Source organism: Elephas maximus, chromosome X (assembly GCF_024166365.1).
Source record: "Elephas maximus indicus isolate mEleMax1 chromosome X, mEleMax1 primary haplotype, whole genome shotgun sequence".
NCBI lineage: Eukaryota > Metazoa > Chordata > Mammalia > Proboscidea > Elephantidae > Elephas > Elephas maximus.
Window position 1 is genome coordinate 33,249,003 of NC_064846.1, and position 14,396 is coordinate 33,263,398.

A 14,396-nucleotide genomic window follows, 5' to 3' on the forward strand; every position below is an offset into this window, starting at 1 on the left:
ACATAGTAAGTACTTAATACATATTTGTTACTAAAAATGCCTGGTTAGCATATGTGGCTCAAGGTTTTAGTGTCTTTAATTATTTTAAGTGGTGCTGAAAATTCTAGTTAATCCTCGAATAGTCATTGAGCCTATTGATCAAAATGTGTTCCTCAATGGTACAGTGGAGAAAAAACCAGAGAGGACTTCTAACATCTTAAGCTCATATTAGTGAGACCTAAACATAGCTCAAGTATTAGACTTCACTTTTATGATATGACCTTAGATTGAACTGATATTTTGGAAGACCCGTAAGGAAGACATTTTTCTTGAGCCCCAAAAAAACCCACTGGTGTCAAGTTGATTCCGACTCACAGCGATCCTATAGGACAGAGTAGAACTGCCCCGTAGAGTTTCCAAGGAGTGCCTGGAGGATTCAAACTGCTGACCTCTTGGTTAACAGCCATAGCACTTTACTATGCCACCAGGGTTTCCTTTTCTTGAGCAACAGTCCTTAAATAACTAATTTTCATAAGCAAATAGTTTTGGTTACCAGTTACTGAGCAACTACTGGGTGACAAGCACTATGCCAGGTGTTTTCCACATATTATCTCGTTTGGTCCTTACAACATCCATGAGAAGGTAGTAAAACAGTCTTTTAAGATGAGAAAAGTAAGTCTCAAAGAAATTGAGTCACTTTCCCCAAAGTCATGCAAGAGGAAATGATGGATCTAGGTTTTAAAATCATGTCTATTTGATTCCCAAACTTGTGTTTGTTCAACTATACCACAAATGAAATATTCCAAAAAGGAGCGGTGCCAACCCAAACTGTTTTATGAACTGGTTAGCCACATAAATGTATCCAAAGAACACTGACACTGAGGGCTAGGACAAAGGGGGGCAACAAAGGGGAGAGGAACTGGGCAATACCACTCTCAGCTGAGTGGAGGGTGCGACAGGAAGCAGACACAAGGCTATAATATTTTCGCTTTACTTGCCCCCAGGTCTAGCGGGGGCAAGTGCTCTAGTGGCCACAATTGCTAGACATATTTTGGAGTGAGCACTGTCTCCTTTGTGTTACAGCCTAGTACTTTAGAAGGCCCCTAATATTGTTCATCTTGTTTGAACTTGTTAGAAACTTGACTTACTAACTTGAATATTTCATTGCCTAAAACTGTTTCTGAGGTGACCAGGTTTCTCAAATGAACAGAATCTCAGGGATTGGCCTGTTTTAGGGTCCTGACCTTAAGATGATGTAATTTTAGCCTGGAATATCTCCAGGATAAATCATGCATTCTATAATTTTCCTGGGTAACATATTGAAACATATTGCTTTGGACCCCACTAAGTTAGCACATCCTATATAATTTATGTAAGGAGCTATGCTGAGATTTACCTCTGAATTATCTATGGAAAAAATAAAAACATGGGAAAGACTGAAGGAGGATATTTAAACCTTTTTAAGGAGGAAAAAAAAAGGAGAGGGCCCTTAAAATATCCAACAGATAGGCAAATTAGGAAACACCCTTATCAATTCATTGAAATAAATCTTCTATGTTGTTGTTAGGTGCCATTGACTCAATTTTGACTCATAGCAGCTCTATGTGACAGAGTAGAACTGCTCCATAGGATTTTCCAGGTTGTAATCTTTACGGGAGCAAATCACCAGGTCTTTTTCCCTTGGAGCCACTGGTATGTTCAAACTGCCGACCTTTCAGTTAGCAGCCCAGCACTTAACTGTTGTGCCACCAGGGCTTCTTAAGTCTTCTCTAAGTGTATTTATTTGTCAACATATAGGATTAAGTTAAAATGTTCGTATACTCTTGAGAACAATCTTAAAAATATTCTAGATCGGACTTTTCACTAATTCAGAATGCCTGACCTTTGTATAGCAGGAACTGGTGAGATTTTACCTTCTCCCAGTTTCCTCTCTCCTCCAGTGCTGACTGACTCTCTAGTGTAGTTAAGCTCATTTGCTCTGGTATTGTCCTTAGGCATGTAGAACAGTTGGTCAGTGCCCTCTTTATGATAACTCTTTATGCTTGAGGATGGTGATTAAACTGCCTCTTGGCTCTCTTTCACCAGGCTAAACAACCTCAACTCATTTAGCCTTTCCTCATAGGCCCTATTTCCTAACGCTTTAATCATTTTTCGCTGCTCTTCTCTGGATCTTCTCCAGTTGCTTTGCAATTGTTTTACGATGTAACCTGATAAGCAGACCTAATCTAGGGTGTTGGCTAATTGTTTATTTAACAAATGACTTAGAAATTAAGGGGAGTGGTGCAGTATAGGGAAAAGGACTAGGAGGTAGGAGACCTGAGTTTTTTTCCTGGGCTCTGCAACTTACTAGGATTGAGCAGAAAGCCACCCCTGGACATGTCATCTAAATCTCTCTGAGCCTCAATTTCATCATCTGTAAATTTCGGATAAACACACCTGCCCTGATTGCCTCCCATGCAGGGCACCTCAGATGGGATAATCTATGTGAAAACTTGTCAGCAACAAAGCACTATACAAACATTATGTGTCAGGTATCTTTCTAAATGCTTTGCAAATTTTAACTCATGAAGATACAGTTATTATTCCAATTTACAATGAGGAAATGGAGGCACAGAGAGGTTACTTAACTCTCAGTCACACAGCTTGTAAGTGACAGAATCCACGCAGAATGGCTCTGAAAAGCTACGCTCATGGTCTGAAAAGCTATGCTATGCTACCTCTCCAAATAAACATAAAGGTCCAGTGTAGCCATATCATTTTATGGGGTCTGATCTTAAAAAGAAGTCCATAGGCATATGCTACTGGAGTGGACGATCTATTCAGACATGGATAGATAAATCTACTACAAAACCAAGCATGTTGCCGTCGAGTTGATTCCAACCCATAGTGACCTCATAGGACAGAGAAGAATTGCCATATAGGGTTTCTAAGACGTAGCTTGTGGGTTTGAACTGCCGACCTTTTGGTTAGCCGCAGAGCTCTTAACCACTGCACCACCAGGGCTCCAGATAACTCTATTAGAGGCAGCCTTTTCAAAGGTTAATGTTCAGATTGGTTATTGAATTAGGCAGCTGTCCACCAGTGGGAAGAACCTCATGAGCATAATACAGTAAACAGGAAATGCTATCTTAGGTCAGATCAAGGGTTCACTCACCCTAGTACACCTAAACCTTCCTATAGAAAGCTTTCTTGACTCTTGGATTCAGGAGCTACAGTTTCTAAATATTCTCCATGAGCCCTAACAACACTTCATGGTTTCAACTGCTTCTAGCTTTGTCCTTTTCTATGTTACTTCTTATAGCTGTGAATGTTGGAATACCTTCCTTGTGGATTAACAGTTAAAGAGAGATATTAAAGACAGATTAGTACCTAACTGAGGTTCTTCCTCTGCTGTAGCCTGAAGGGTTGAAAGAAGTTTTTTTTTTTTTTTAAAGAGTTTTGGGAAGAAATTTTAGATGAATTTTGGGTTACCTTATAAATATTTGAACATTCACAGGGAAAATTAGAACCTATATCATGGAAATTGGGAGATTATTCTATATAACACTGTATTGAAGACCCACCTTATATTTCAAAAATTGCACCATTAACTTTTCATTAACACCTGTTGGATACAGGGTACAATATGAACTTACTTTATGCCAAAATCTGATCTATATGGAATGGTGTTATAGTGGTGTAACAGGCTCTTCTACCTTGGATACTGGCATGAAGGGACCTTTTTTGGAGACTGTAGAAGTTCCCTTCCATGAAAACAACCTCAAACAAAAATGGAAGTGCTCTTGGTGGTTGGGGGCATCTCTTGGGAGAATATGATACTCGTTGAATTATAAATGTTATCACTATAACCAGGATCTGTATAGATCTGAATTATGATGAGTTTGTCAAATAATGGTTATGAACCAGGGAGAAAAGTGACATCTCTGCATATTAGTATTCAGTGTAATTTTAAAAAATGTTTTCTCTAAAGCAGTACCACTGAAGTTGTTTAATTTAAATAATTATTTAATGACAGATCTATTTTTACATAAAGAAATTATGGCAAATTAATGATATCACCAGAATAGACTTGAACAGAGAGTCACTATCTTAAACTTTTGTGAAAATGTTTACTTTAGAAATCACATCATGTGGCTACAGGCACCTTTTTGCCTCTTGATGGAAGCATAGCAAAATTTTAGTGGAACTTATTTAAAATGTGCTTGTTCAGCATCCATCCATCCATCCATCCATCCATCCATCCATCCATCCATCCATCCATCCATCCATCCATCCATCCATCCATCCATCCATCCATCCATCCATCCATCCATCCATCCATCCATCCATCCATCCATCCATCCATCCATCCATCCATCCATCCATCCATCCATCCATCCATCCATCCATCCATCCATCCATCCATCCATCCATCCATCCATCCACCCACCCATCCATCCATCCACCCATCCATCCAATGCTGATGCTCCAGGTACTATTCTGTGTACTAGAGAATCAACAGTGAATAAGACAAACATGGTCCCTGCCTCATGAAACTTATAGCTGACTAGAAACTCCTTAAATGTTAGAGGAAAAAATTATGAGCTGACAATTTTTTAAAGGGGAAAAAGAATAAGGGAAATTGACTCTTTAGCCTCACTTGGATGCTGCTAAAACTTTTCTTTGAACAATATTCCCTGAAAAACTGTGTAGAAAGTGTTTTGAGAGATACTGTTTATGTACATATAGGAAGTCTGACATGAAAAGAGAGAACAGAGTTTTTGAATAATGGTAGCTTAGTTTCCCTGAAAGTGTGCAGTAATACTGAATATTTTTTCTATAGCATTTTATGTCCTCAAAGCAATTATGCCAGCCCTGTGAGGTAGGCAAAGCAAATTTTATTATCTCCATTACACAGATGAGAAAACTGAGGCACAGATATTTTATGTGCCCAAGGTCCCCACAGCTACATAAAATTCAGAGTTCTACCTTTTGTTTTTTTTCTATTACATCACACTAGAAAATCCCAGGCTCCAGTATAAGGCTCTATAAAACCAAAAGGACTTAACAGAATGCAAGATGTTTAAGAAACCAAAGTCGCTAATAGAAGAGAAGGAAAACAAAGTACAACAAGGAGGATGTTCCTCTGCTTTGGACTATCAAGTAGGTCACCCATTAAAAGGCTATTTTGGTAGAATATTTTAGAGGGCATATAGTCCATGCATCAAGATCACTGACCTGATTCTTCACTTCCAAGATCTAAGAAAATCAAGGGTAATTTTTGGTGGCGGGGTGGGGGAGGTGGTGGATCATTCGTGTAGCTCAAGAGAATGTTAGTTGGGAAACTTGATTTAACCAGATTAGAGATCTAGATTTTCTATGAGGTGTGATTCACTAGAGGAGATGGCTGTTCTTAACAAGGGAACAGCTTTGTATCTTTACGATGCAGAGTCAGCAATTTCTTTCTTTTTTTTCCTTTCCTTTCCTTTCCTATTCTTCCTTTCCACTGCTCTTGCATTCTCTTCTTATAGTAGTAGATGGATGCATATCTGACAAATTGTTAATATTTAATTTGCTATAAAACAGCTCTCCCAGGCAATGGCTGCTCACTACCATTTCAATTTCTGAAGCTGTTTTGGCTTCCAGGTACACTGGGATCAAATTAAAATGGAAATGTTTCCCTTGCAGTTTTGTTTATGGCATCAGAGGCACTTTGTTAGTAACTGGCAAACTGAGACTTCTAAGGAAAATAATAAACTTTCACCACATTTCAATTTGACTCTTTACCCCAAACAGAGTATTCATCTGGCTTAGGGTAAAAAATTGCTTGTAATATTTTTTAGTCTTAAATGTAAACATCCAAGCTTAAGGATGAATATATTTTGGCCCATTAAATTACATTTTTCCCCCCTTAGTCTTATTCTTTTTCACTTTGTTCACATTTTTAAAGCAATAAACATTTTTCTCATATGCCATCTTACTTAAAAATATGGTCTTAAAGTACACACACACACATGCGCACACACACTCTTTCTCCTTTTTCTTCTTTGGAAGGGCCTGGGGGTAGTGAGTATTCCAGCAACTAGGCCCCTTAAACAAAAACGCTACCCTTCTGTCCTAACTCCTTGTCCATTCCCTGGTGGGAGGAAGGTATGGGGAACAGAAGGGGATTACTTTGAAATAGTCAGCTGTTTATGAAACAGAGCTGTGGAGGGGTGTGCTTATTTGATAGGTAGGATCCTTAGTATTAGATTGCAGAGGCTTCCAGATTAATCATAGTATGCAATTTTCAACAGTTTAGATTTTTTTTTTCTGCAGCCACTGGGGAGGAAAAAAGAATTAGAGAGACTATCAAAATCTGTTGGCACATTTAGTCTGTTGGCTACTTAATTTATAAGCAGATATGGGAACTGCCTCAGGCTGATGATTTAACATGTTGGCTGGGTATGGAATAAATCTCATACGTACCTGTTCCAAAATTGTGTTAATCCTTTCAACTTCGCAGTCAATCAAGTATCGCTTTTCCTGCCTCCTGTCCATTTCTTCAATGATGCGCCTGAATTCTTGGACGTCCTTTATGTTTCCGACAGACCTTGCTGTTACTTGCCAATTGTTTTGCACTGCTGCTTCCATAATCGCTTGGAGGATGGAAAATCCTGAAGGAAGGAAAAACAGCTACAATGACTTTTTTTTCTTTTTAAAAAACTTTCTGTAGCTATTAGAAGCTCAACGGAGTTTTTATTCACTGTCCATTGGATCCCTTTGAACCTTATCCATTGTGGAGAACAGGCTTGAAACTTCTAGATAGTTGGCACCTCTAGTTTTAAAGGAAAGAATATTGTACAACTTGTGGACAACAGGCTGGGTGTTTATCAAGCCTCTACCTAAGCAATTACAGCTGAATTATGGTAACTAATTGCTTTTATTGACATCACTATCAAAATATCTATGGAATGAATACCAAGAGGTTCTTCCTTATATCTGGCCATAATCTTTCCTATTGTGGTTGAAGCTCATTCCTTCCATCTTCCACATAATCATTTTTCAGAATTAGATATAACTTTGGTAGAGATGGAAACCCTGGTGGCGTAGTGGTTAAGTACTATGGCTGCTTACAAAGAGGTTGGCAGTTCAAATGCACCAGGCTCTCCTTGTAAACTCTATGGGGCAGTTCTACTCTGTCCTATAGGGTCGCTATGAGTTGGAATCAACTCAACGGTAATGGGTTTGGGTTTTTTTGTTTGTTTGTTTTAGTACAGATAGAAACTCATTGTAATATGGATGATCCTGACACGAATATGAATATCCAACAAGGTAAATTATGTCTCCCAAATAACTCTAAGAAAGCCTGACAAAAACAGTCTTTAACAAAGATATCATACTTTTGTTCCTTGATTACTACTAACCACTAACACAGTGGATCTGTGCTGAATGAGAGAGAAAAGATCTGATGCTTGGAATTTTAGATAACATTTTAGGATTCAGGGGATGAGAAATTGGGAAGAGCGGATTATCTGAATGCCTCATTAACAAGAATAGCACAGGGGTTTTTCTATGTACTGCTACTTTAGAATATTCAAGTCATTAATATGATATCAAGGAGCTCTGGTGGTACAGTGGTTAAACTGATCAGTTGCTAACCAAAAGGTCGACTGTTCAAAACCACCAGCCCCCTGTGGGAGAAAGAGGTGGCAGTGTGCTTCTGTAGAGATTTAAAGCCTTGGAAACTCTATGGGTCGCTATGAGTCACAATTGGCTCGATGACAGTGGGAATATGATATAATGTCTATATTTTACTTTGATATAAATCCATAATTTCATCAAGTATAAAACAAACAAACAAACAAATCTAAACTTGTTACCATCAAGTCAATTCTGACTCACATCAACCCCATGTGTTACAGAGCAGAACTGCTCCATAGGGTTTTCTTGGCTGTAATCTTTACGGAAGCAGATCACCAGGCCTTTCTTCTGCAGCGTCACTGGGTATGTTCAAACCATCATGTATTAACATCTTTTTTGGGATGTCATCAAAGGAAGCCCACGTCTTTCCTTAAATTCTGAATTGTTTTATATTTAGGTAATGACTAATACCACCACTCATTTGTCAATTTGTTGTACTGTGGTAGCTTGTGTGTTGCTGTAATACTGGAAGCTATGCCACCACTATTTCAAATACCAGCAGGACCACCCATGGTGGAGAGGTTTCACTTGAGCTTCCAGAATACGACAGACTTGGAAGAAGGACCTGGAGATCTACTTCTAAAAAACTGGCCAGAGAAAACCTAAGGATAGCAGTGGGACATTGTCTGATATAGTGCTGAAAGATGAGCCCGTCAGGTTGGAAGGCACTCAAAATACGATTAGGGAAGACCTGCCTCCTCAAAGTAGAATCGATCTTAATGACGTGGATGGAGTTGAGCTTTCAGGACCTTCATTTGCCAATGTGACATGTCTCAAAATGAGAAGAAACAGCTGCGAAAATCCATTAATGATCAGAACGTGGAATGTACAAAGCATGAATCTAGGAAAATTGGAAGACGTCAAAAATGAAATGGGATGCTTGAAGATCAATATCCTAGGCATTAGTGAGCTAAAAGGGACTGGTATTGGCCATTTTGAATCAACAATCATATGGTCTAGTCTGCCTGGAATGACAAATTGAAGAGGAATGACATCATATTCACTGTCGAAAAGAGCATTCAAGATCTATCCTGAAGTAAAATGCTGTCTGTGATAGGATATTATCCATATGCCTACACAGAAGACCAGTTTAATATGACTATTATTCAAATTTACACACCAACCACTAATGCCAAAGACGAAAAAATTAAAGATTTTTACCAACTCCTACAGTCTAAAATTGATCAAACATGCAGTCAGGATGCACTGATAATTGCTGGTGATTGATACGTTAAAGCTGGAAACAAAGATGAAGGATCAGTAGTTTGAAAATATGGCCTTGGTGATAGAAACGATGCCAGAGATTGCCTGATTAAATTTTGCAAGACCAATGACCTATTCATTGGAAATATCTTTTTTCAGCAACATAAATGGTGACTGTATGCGAGGAGGAAACCCTGCTGGTGTAGTGGTTAAGTACACGGCTGCTAACCAAAAGTTCGGCAGTTTGAGTCCACCAGGCACTCCTTGGAAACTCTATGGGGCGGTTCTACTCTGTCCTATAGGGTCGCGATGAGTTGGAATCAATTCAATGGCAATGGGCTTGGTTTTCTGGTTTTATATGCGAGGGCCTCACCAGATGGAATACATGGGAATCAGATCAACTACATCTGTGGAGAAGCTCACTATCAGTCAGAACGAGCCCAGGGGCTGACTGCAGAACAAATCATCAATTGCTCACATGCAAGTTCAAGTTGAAGAAAATTAAAACAAGTCCATGAGAGCCAAAGTATGACCTTGAGTATATCTCACCTGAATTTAGAGACCACCTCAAGAATAGATTTGATGCATTGAACACTAATGACCGATGACCAGATGAATTGTGGGATGATATCAAGGACATCGCATATGCAGAAAGCAGAAGATGAAAAGAAAGAAAAGATCAAAATGGATTTCAGAAGAGATTCTGAAACTTGCTGCTAAGCACAGAGTAGCTAAAGTGAATGGAGCAAATGATGAAGTAAAAGAGCTGAACAGAAGATTTCAAAGGACAGCTCGAGAAGACAAAGTAAAATATTATAATGACATATGCAAAGAGCTGGAATTAGAAAACTAAAAGGGAAGAACATGCTTGGTATTTCTCAAGCTGAAAGAATTGAAGAAGAAATTCAAACCTTGAGCTGCAATATTGAAGGATTCTATGAGCCCTAGTGGTGCAGTGGTTAAGAGTTTGGCTTCTCATATCCCTGATACTAAAGCCAGGTAAAGACACCACAAAAAAAGAAAATTACAGACCTATATCTCTCATGAACTTAGATGCAAAAATCCTCAACAAAATTCTAACCAATAGAATTCAACAACATATCAAAAAATAATTCACCATGACCAAGTGGGATTCATACCAGGTATGCAGGGAAGGTTCAACATTAGAAAAACAATGTAATCTATCATATAAATAAAACAAAAGACAAGAATCACATGATTTTATCAATTGATGCAGAAAAGGCATTTGAAAAAGTTCAACACCCATTCAAGATAAAGAACTCTCAGCAAAATAGGAATAGAAGGAAAAGCCCTCAACATAATAAAGGGGATTTATACAAAGCCAATAGCCAACATCGTCCTAAATGGAGAGAGCCTGAAAGCATTCCCCTTGAGATCGGGAACCAGACAAGGATGCCCTTTATCACCACTGTTATTCAACATTGTGCTGGAGGTCCTAGCCAGAGCAATTAGGCTAGAAAAAAAAAAAAATAAAGGGCATCCAAATTAATAAGAAAGAAGTAAAATTATCTCTATTTGCAGATGATATGACCTTATACACAGAAAACCCCAAAGAATCCACAAGAAAACTACTGAAACTAATAGAAGAGTTCAGCAGAGTATCAGGATACAAGATAAACATACAAAAATCAGTTGGATTCTTCTACGCCAACAAAAAGAACATCGAAGAGAAAGTCACCAAATCAACACCATTTACAGTAGCCCCCAAGAAGATAAAATACTTAGGAATAAATCTTACCAGAGATGTAAAAGACTTATACAAAGAAAACCACAAGACACTAAAACTGCAAGAAACCAAAAAAGACTTACATAAGTGGAAGAACATACCTTGCTCATGGATAGGAAGACTTAACATTACAAAAATGTCTGTTCTACCAAAAGTGATCTATAGATACAATGCAACTCGATCCAAATTCCGACATTCTTCAACGAGATGGAGAAACAAATCACTAACTTCATATGGAAGGGCAAAAGACCCCGGATAAGTAAAGCATTTCTGAAAAAGAAGAGCAAAGTGGGAGCCTTACCCTACCTGATTTCAGAACCTATTATACCACCACAGTAGTCAAAACAGCCTGGTACTGGTACAACAACAGATACATAGACCAATGGAACAGAATTGAGGATCCAGACATAAATCCATCCACATATGAGCAGTTGATATTTGACAAAGGCCCCAAAGCAGTTAAATGGGGGGAAAGATAATCTTTTTAACAAATGGTGGTGGCATAACTGGGTATTCATCTGCAAAAAAATGAAATGAGACCCATACCTCATACCATGCACAAAAACTAACCCAAAATGGATCAAAGACCTAAACATAAAATCTAAAACGATAAGGACCACGGACGAAAAAATAGGGACAATGTTAGGAGCCCTGATACATGGCATAAAGAGTATACAAAACATTACTAAAAATGCAGATAAGAAACCAGATAACTAGGAGCTCCTAAAAATCAAACACCTATGCTCATCCAAAGAATTCACCAAAAGAGTAAAAAGACTACCTACAGACTAGGAAAAAGTTTTCAGCTATGACATTTCCGATCAGTGCCTGATCTCTAAAATCTACACGATTCTGCTCAAACTCAACTGCAAAAAGACAAATAACCCAATTAAAAAATGGGCAAAGGATATGAACAGGCACTTCACTAAAGAAGACATTCAGGTAGCTTACAGATACATGAGGAAATGTTCACGATCATTAGCCATTAGAGAAATGCAAATCAAAACTAGAATGAGATTCCATCTCACTCCAACAAGGCTGGCATTAATCCAAAAAAACACAAAATGATAAATGTTGGAGAGGTGGTGGAGAGACTGGAACACTTATACACTGCTGGTGGCAACGTAAAATGGTACAACCACTTTGGAAATCGATTTGGCACTTCCTTAAAAAACTAGAAATAGAACTACCATATGATCCAGCAATCCCACTCCTTGGAATATATCCTAGAGAAATAAGAGCCTTTACACGAACAGATATATGCACACTCATGTTCATTGCAGCACTGTTTACAATAGCAAAAAGTTGGAAGCAACCAAGGCGCCCATCAATGGATGAATGGATAAATAAATTATGGTATATTCACACAATGGAATACTATGCATCGATAAAGAACAATGATGAATCCGTGAATCATTTCATAACATGGAGAAATCTGGAAGACATTATGCTGAGTGAAATTAGTCAGTTGCAAAAGGACAAGTATTGTATAAGACCACTAGTATTAGAACTGGAGAAACAGTTTAAACGGAGAAGAAAATATTCATTGATGGTTACAAGAGGGGGGAGGGAGGGAGGGGGTATTCACTAATTAGATAGTAGAGAAGTTTTATTTTAGGTGAAGGGAAAGACAATACACAATACTGGAGAGGTCAACATAACTGGACTAAACCAAAAGCAAGGAAGTTTCCTGAATAAACTGAATGCTTCAAAGGCCAGTGTAGCAGTGCCGGGGGTTTGAGGACCATGGTTTCAGGGGATATCTAAGTCAATTTGCATAATAAAACCTATTAAGAAAACATTCTGCATCCCACTTTGGAGAGTGGCATCTGGGGTCTCAAACGCTAGCAAGTGGCCATCTAAGATGCATCAATTGGTCTCAACCCACCTGGAGCAAAGGAGAGTGAAGAACACCCAAGACACAAGGTAATTATGAGTTCAGGAGACAGAAAGGGCCACATAAACCAGAGACTACATCAGCCTGAGACCAGAACTAGATGGTGCCTGGGTACACCCGATGACTGCCCTGACAGGGAACACAACAGAGAACCCCTGAGGGAGCAGGAGAGCAGTGGGATGCAGACCCCAAATTCTCATAAAAAGACCCGACTTAATGGTCTGACTGAGACTAGAGGGACCCCAGAGGTCATGGTTACCAGACCTTCTGTTAGCCCAAGACAGGAGCCATTCCTGAAGCCAACTCTTCAGACAGGGATTGGACTGGAGTGTAAGACAGAAAATGATAGTTGTGAGGCCTGAACTTCTTGGCTCAAGTAGACACATGAGACTGTGTGGGCAGCTCCTGCCTGAAGGGGAGATAAGAGGGCAGAGGGGGACGGAAGCTGGCTGAATGGACACAGAAATAGAGGGTGGAGAGAGGAGTGTGCTCTCTCATTAGGGGGAGAGCAACTGGGAGTGTGTAGCAAGGTGTATGTAAATTTTTATATGAGAGACTGACTTGATTTGTAAACTTTCACTTAAAGCACAATAAAAATTAATTTAAAAAAAGACAAAAAAAAAAGTGAAGGAAACTAGAAAGGAAAAAAATAATTCATTAGGCCTGCTTCTTGAAAGAGTCTCCTTTGAGCTGCCAAGTTACAAACACATAAGATTATATTGTTCTTTGGAAAAAATGTTGCCATCAGGTCAACTCCAACACATGGTGACCCCATGTGTGTCAGAGTAGAACTATGCTCTACAGGGTTTTCAGTGGCTGATTTTTTGGAAGTAGGTTGCCAGGTCTTTCTTCAGAGGCACCTCTGGGTGGACTTGAACCTCCAACCTTTCAGTTAGCAGCCCAGCGTGTTAACCATTTGCATCACCTAGGGACTCCATATTGTTTTTAATTGAGGTATATTTCATACACAATAAAATGCACAGATCTTCAGTGTACAGTTTAGTAAGTATTGGCAAATACATAAACGTGTGTAACAATTACTCAAATCAAGATATAGAGCATTTCCATCACCTGGGAAGTTCCCTCGAGCCTCTTTTCAGCCAATGCCCTGCCCACACACCCAACCAGAGGCAACCATTTCTGATTTCTTTTGTTGTAGATTCATTTGCCTACCCTTGAACTTTACATCAAAGGAATCATACAGTACATAAAAAAAAAGAGTTTGGCTTCTAACCAAAAAAGTCGGTAGTTCTAATCCACCAGCTGATCCTTGGAAACACTATGGGACAGTTCTACTCTATCCTATAGGGTTGCTATGAGTCAGAACCAACTTGGCAGCAGTGGATTTTTTGAGTTTTGGATGTGCAAAATATTGAATGATGCAGGAAACATCAAAAGAAGATGGAAGGAATACACGGAGTCACTGTACCAAAAAGAATTGGTTGACATTTAACCATTTCAGGAGGTAGCATATGATTAAGAACTGAGGGTACTGAAGGAAGAAGTCCAAGCTGCAGTGGAGATATTAGCAAAAAACAAGGTCCCAGGAATTGATGGGATATCATTTGAGATGTTTCAACAAACAGATGCAAAGCTGGAAGTGCTCACTAATTTATGCCGAGAAATTTGGAAGACAGCTACCCAGCCAACTGACTGGAAAAGATCCATATTTGTGCCCATTCCAAATAAAGGTGATCCAGTCGATTGTGGAAATTATGGAATAATATCATTAATATCTCATGCGAGTAAAATTTTATTGAAGATAATTCAAAAATGGTTGCAGCAGTACATGGACAGGAAACTGCCAGAAATTCAAGCTGGATTCAGAAGAGGACGTGGAATGAGGGGTATCATTGCTGATGTCAGATGGATCTTGGTTGAAAGCAGAAAACACCAGAAAGGTGTTTA

General features: G+C 39.0%; 1 protein-coding gene across 6 annotated transcripts in view; it reads right to left on the minus strand.

The window, feature by feature from the left end:
- GRIA3 (glutamate ionotropic receptor AMPA type subunit 3) overlaps positions 1-14,396 on the minus strand; it is a 328,994-nt gene that overhangs the window by 158,208 nt on the left and 156,390 nt on the right. For all 6 annotated transcript variants that reach the window (XR_007515752.1, XM_049871362.1, XM_049871366.1 and 3 more), the window contains exon 4: positions 6,427-6,614. Coding sequence is in view for 5 of the 6 variants with exons in the window: in XM_049871362.1 (XP_049727319.1) it covers positions 6,427-6,614 (188 nt within the window). In the remaining variant the exon portion in view is untranslated. The remainder of the gene's footprint in view (positions 1-6,426; positions 6,615-14,396) is intronic.